At 35.6% G+C, this 6,478-nt stretch overlaps 1 protein-coding gene across 1 annotated transcript in view; it reads left to right on the top strand.

Moving 5' to 3' along the window:
* LOC106881996 (vesicle-trafficking protein SEC22b) overlaps nt 1-6,478 on the top strand; it is a 32,038-nt gene that overhangs the window by 4,603 nt on the left and 20,957 nt on the right. Inside the window, exon 2 of the mRNA XM_014932537.2 lies at nt 5,068-5,183. Coding sequence (XP_014788023.1) covers nt 5,068-5,183 — 116 coding nt within the window. The remainder of the gene's footprint in view (nt 1-5,067; nt 5,184-6,478) is intronic.

Below are 6,478 nucleotides of genomic sequence, written 5' to 3'. Positions count from 1 at the left end.
CCCTTCCCTCTCTTGAACATCTCATCACCTTACTCTTAGCAACATTCATTTTCAGTTTCCTCCTCTCACACACTCTTCCAAACTCCACCACTAGTCTCTTCAGTTGTTCTTCTGAATCCACCACCAGTGCTGTATCATCAGCAAGCAACAACTGACTCACCTGCCATTTCTCTCCACTTTCTCACACCATTTGGGCTCCCCTACCAAAGGTTCTAGCATTTACATCTCTTACTACACCATCCATATATAAATTAAACAACCACAGAGACATCACACAAACCTGTCTTAACCCCACCTTCACATCAAACCACTCACTTCACCACCCACCCTAACACATGCCCTACTTTCTCTATAAAAACTCTGAACAACTCTCAACAATCTACCATCTACTCCATACAACCGCAACACCTGCCACATTGCATCCCTATCCACTCGGTCATATATGCCTTCTCTAAGTCCACAAAGGCCCTATACCTCCCTCCTTTTTGCCAAAAACTTCTCACACATGTCTTACAACCAATATTTGATCTGTACACCCCCTTCCACTCCTAAAACCATACTACTCCTCTCCTCGTATGTTCTCTGTCTGGTTCCTCACCCTAACAACCAGAATTCTCCCATACAGTTTACCAACCACACACAACAGACTTATATCCCTCATTTATCCATTAAGTATGTGTCAGTGGTTTAATGGATAAGAGTAGAACCACTCTTAGCTTGGAAATAAATATTCCTAGTTCAAATCCAGTTAAGTACATTTCTAGGTTCTAGGAATAAGACACTTGATGATAATCGATGGTCAAACCAGCTGAAACAAGAATATTAAAAAAGAAAATTATGTCTAATGTTATTTGCCTGAGAAAAAATCATCTTAATAACTTGTCAGATGTTTAGACATTTAAAGAATCTGTGAGGAAATATTAAATTATTTTTTTTAATTTACTAAAACATTTCCTTAAAATGATTGAATATTAATGAAATTTTAAAAAGTGATCAGTCTAAATCTCAATTAAGGATGTAGTTTCAATATTGACTTGGAATATTTGCCTTATGTTGTTGATGCTTTGCTAAACAGAAAAAAACATAAATCTCACAACTTCCAATTTTCACTCCACCCCCAACAAGTGTTTAGGTCATTGCATATGTCACTACAAAAAACTGTGTATTATTTACAATTGACGGATATTTGTCCTCATCTTGTTTGTCGTTAACACAACGTTTCGGCTGATATAACCTCCAGCCTTCATCAGGTGTCTTGGGGAAATTTCAAACCTGGGTTCTTATTCCTAACGTATTTTTTCGATGTTGTTGTTATTATTATTATTATTATTATTATTATTATTATTCAGGTCACTGCCTGGAATCAAACTCGGAATCTTGGGGTAAGTAGCCCATGGGCATATGGCGTAGTGGTTAAGAGCGTAGGCTACTAACCCCAAGATTCCGAGTTCGATTCCAGGCAGTGACCTGAATAATGATAATAATAATAACATCGAAAAAATACCTTAGGAATGAGAACCCAGGTTTGAAATTTCCCTAAGACACCTGATGAAGGCTGGAGAATATATAAGCCAAAACGTTGTGTTAACTAACAACAAACAAGATGAGGACAAATATCCATCAATTGTAAATAATATACATAATTCTTCATCTCTTAAAAAACTGTTTGCTATCAAAAAAGTCTACTTGATCTGCATAAAAATGAATTTTCCTTATGGGAGAGGCAGTCATTGTGGTATTTTTCATTAGTCCTTGGTTATTATTGCAAGTTACTGATTGAAGTGTGCAAAAACTCATGACAATAGCATGCTGACCTTGCTTTGATAGATTACAGGAAGAATGCTTTTACTGATAACCCAGCAACCCATTAGAGGTTATGTGACATAGAATGTGAAGATCAATAAGATATAAAATATCCAAGTTTGTATTCTATCACTGTATTGTGTATATGCCAAGATGCTTAACTCACAAATAGCCCAATCTACCTAGCTTTAAATAGTTACTTGGGCAATAGTACTGTAAAATCTATGACTGTTTAAGTATATTAACCTACAGTGCTGAATTTAATTACTTTTATTCATATAGCTTAAAGTGAGGAGTTTTCTGCCTGATTGACACTCTATCAAGACACAAATATTTTCAATGTTGCTCCCATAACACAATGACTTACATGTTTTACTAGAAGATAGAGTAGGAGGGCTTATAGTTAGCAGTCTTAAGAAGGTTTTAGGATGAGGATTGAGTGTAATAAAAGAAATAAGCCTAAATGCTTTGATTATATTTAAATAGACTGATGCAGAGTTAATAAGTTCAAAGAAGCAGACAATTTATATAGTAACTAAAGAGACAAATAAAAATTTGAGAGTGGATAAGTGAATGTAGTGTTGATTTAGTGCAAATTTCCCTACCAAGCAGATAGTCTTTTCTTGATGGCTGTACAGAAATATATTTAATGGATATATGTAGAAAGGGTGCACAATTGTAGACAAGTAAGCAGTATCTTTGGACAGGGCAAGTTAGTAGAGATATGTTAGGGGCATATTTGCTATGTACTTGTTAATATTAATTTGCCATATTTTTAATATTGATATTTCTTAAATTGGCACAATCCAGTGCTACCTAGATGGATTAAACTAAACATTGTAAGCTACATTATCTGACACTCTGTCATTTCTGCTACTCCTGCTAACTTTTTCCTTAATTATAGTTTTAGAAGTCATCATCAGTTAATGTCCGCCTTCCAAGCTGGCATGAGTTGGACATTTTGACAAAACTGGCAAACCAGAGGATTGCACGAAGCTCCACTGTTTACTTTGGCATGGTTTTTTTTATGGCTGGATGCCCTTCCTAATGCCAGTCAACTCTGATTATCTCAACAATTAGTAAACAAAAACTCCCACCATCTCTTGAGATATTTAAAATCTAAAACAAGTAAAGGAAGTAACCCTAATAAAATCAGTTGATCAAAAATTTTGGACAATATATGTCCATGCTGATTGGAATGAATCTGGTTTTTAAAACCAAGTGCTGAAAGCAATGGAACTGTTCTAGTCTTATACAACCTTAGCAAAGAATATTCTTTGCAGTTGACAAGACTATGAGTGATCAATATATAGAAATAGAAAGACTGCAGTGATTCTAAATATTTCAAGACTTTGTGTCTATCCAACAAGAGAAATAGAAAATTGTTATGTTCTTTTTGATATACTGCAACAGTATATCATAACATTCTATGGTAGTGAATATACACCATGGAAACCGGGCCCATGAGCCTGGCTAGGCTTTGAAAGCGCGACGTTTATCATTTTATCTTGGTGCTCTACTGCTAACTACTATGAACCTATTAGATATATAAAAAACAAACTTATGTCAGCTGCCTTGAAATCCCAATGCATTTTTATGTGTCCATAGTTTATTTGGCTACACAGTATAGTGTTTCCATCTAATCCTTTTCTGCAACTTGAACTTGACCATTTTCCAGATAACAGGGTTTTATTTTGTTTCCTTACTAAAATTTATGTCTTTGCTCACTCAACCTTTAGTCATCATGATTTTTGACTCTGTTTTCACTTTCGGAAATTTTCCTCTAATTAGCCTTCAGGAATTCCCAGTCTTGATCTACTTTACACAGGAGAGAGTTGAGAACCATACACTAAATTTGTCTTGGGACTTGTTGCTAATTATCACAGTATTGCTGGTACAGCTGCACACAAATTATATAACATAGCCTTTATTTAAGAGTGTGTTTTGTGAAGCGTTTGGCTGTTATTTGCAGCAGATTGAAGAACAACTGAATTGTCATGTGCACTAACCAAAGCCTAACTATTTCTATATTAAGAGAAATAGTTACCATAGCTACAACACACCTGTTCTATTATTTATTAAAATATATTAATTAGGTGGTCTGTTGCAGTCCAGTTAAGATGTAACAAGTTCTATCTTTAGTTGTCTGTATTCATTCTTATCTTCATTGATCGTAACTAAGAGTGTGAGATGCATCTTACTGATGATGATGAGATTTCAGATAAACCTAAAAGTGCATAAAAACAAAACAAGTCTATTTTGAATAACTATTTAATTTGAACTGACTTTCTCTCTACCCATCATGTAACATATTTGTTTGGTGTAATTTAGCAAAATATTTTCATTATAATGGCAGTAAATATATTTCTTTAAATTGTGAGGCCATCCTGTACAAGCTCAGTTAGAGCATTAGACTAAAGGCCTTACATGTTCTTAGTTCAATCCCAAGTTTCAACATGTTAAGAAAGCTCTCATTTGTCCTTGAAATTATTACTAATCAACATTTCTATAGTTTAAATTGTTCTCTTTTTACTTTTATTTACATTTGACTACAGATTGTGTGTGTGTGTGTGTGCAATCATGGCTGTGTGGTTAAGAAATTTGCAGCCACATGGTATGGGGTTCAGTTTTATGGCACAGCATCTTAGGAAAGTGTCTTCTATTATAGCCTAAGGCAGGTCAAGTTTTGTGAGTGAATTATTTTGACAGAAACTGAAAGAAGCCCATCGTGAGTGTGTGTGTGTGTGTTTGCTGATATCTGCGTTTCTCCAAGAAAAATCATTGAGCTACAAGTGGTGATGTTGTCATTTCTTCTGTCAACACATTATCTGCTGGCTTTGCACTTTTAAACATATGTAGAACAAGAGATCCCTCACTTGAAAATCAAGTAAATGTTAGGGTCAGGAAGGGTACCTGGCTGTAAAATAATGCCTCAATAATACAGCCATCTAATCCATTCCAGGTATTAAAAAAATGAATGTAAGGTTGAACAAAACAACACAGATATATGTAGAGAGAGTATTTTTGAAAGTTAAGAGTAAGAGTTGACTGTTTCAAAGTTATCTCATCAACCAGATGTGCCAGTGCTTTGTTATTTCCCCTGTGAGCTTTTATCGTAAATTATATTTTAATTTTTATAGTCAGTATATTACCAATCTGCTTCTGATTTCCCACTAACACACACATGCACCTCTTATATTTGTATTGATCTATTATGTAAGTGTATTCTCTTACATGTATAACCTTTTTTTTTTCTCATTTTAGTCTGGGAGAAGTCTTTTGGAATACCAAAATCAAGCCAAACAATTGTTTAAGAAAATATGTGGTAATTCATCACCAACAACTAGACAGACATTAGAAACAGGGCAATATTTCTTCCAGTAAGTGAATTTTGTTGTTGTTCTTCTTCTTCTTCTTCTTATTATTATTAAGGTGGCAAGCTAACAGAATCATTACCATGCCAGGCAAAATGCTTAGCTTTTCTCCTGACTTAACATTGTAAGTTTAAATACTGCTAGGGTTGATAAAATAAGTACCAGTTGAATACTGGGGTCGATTAGATTGACTTAGCCCCTCCCAGTATTGCTGGCCTTGTGCCAAAATTTGAAACTTATTGTTGTTGCTATTAGGCTGGCACGCTAGCAGAATCATTAGCACGCTGGGCAAAGTGCTTAGCATTCCATCCATCTTTAAGTTCTGAGTTCAAATTCCACTGAGGACGACTTTGCGTTTCATGCTTTTGGGGTCAATAAAATAAATACCAGTCAAGTACTGGGGGTTGATGTAATTGACTTCCCTCCTTCCTTCAAAAACTGTTGACCCTTACCAAAATTTGAAACCATTATTATTATTCAGTGAGAGAGCAATGCATGCCATCAAAGTGACACTGGGGTACAAACATATGAAGCCCAGTACACCCATCATGACTGGGTGTATCCTCATGGATACACCCATCTAATAAGGATACACCAGGCACATGCATCACAACCATATGAGCATGACATGGTGATCTCGTATCAAGGGAAACAGCACATGACCTTGCAGGTGGGGCCCAGTTAGAATTTTCTTCAGGTTGAATAGCCCATCCCACTCAAAAGGTCCCTGAATAATGTTTGTTTAAGGATGATGAATGAAACACCTTTGTTTCCCAAAGAATTCATCTCAACACATGCCTATGATGCTCCCTCACTACTCCTGGTCATGATCAGAGATGTACATAATGTCAGCCACTACAGGACATGCTCAACTGGTTAAGGTCAAACAACTCTGTGGTATTGAGCAGAATATTTACTGTAGTTCATCTTTTATACTGAGACAAAACATGTACATGATAAGACTTCCAACCATTTAAGATCAGGAGCCATGAGAACTACTGCCTGGTACTGTATCAGGGTATTTATTGTTATTATTATTATTCAGTAGTCTTATTTTTATCACGTGCTTTCATTGCACTACTGATCACTGCTCTTGGGTATGTGCTGTGGTGCTCATATTTTCACTGTATTGAAAGTGTTTATGTAGGATGTGTGCAGTGCCTAGGTAGTGCTATTTTCTGTATATTATTTACATTTGACGGATATTTGTCCTCATCTTGTTTGTTGTTAACACATTTCGGCTGATATACTCTCCAGCCTTCATCATGTGTCTTGGGGAAATTTTGAACCTGGGTTCTCAT

This window comes from Octopus bimaculoides, chromosome 1, assembly GCF_001194135.2.
Source record: "Octopus bimaculoides isolate UCB-OBI-ISO-001 chromosome 1, ASM119413v2, whole genome shotgun sequence".
Classification (NCBI taxonomy): Eukaryota; Metazoa; Mollusca; class Cephalopoda; order Octopoda; family Octopodidae; genus Octopus; species Octopus bimaculoides.
Note: the sequence above shows the minus strand (reverse complement) of the source record. Positions and strands in the feature narration are given on the sequence as shown.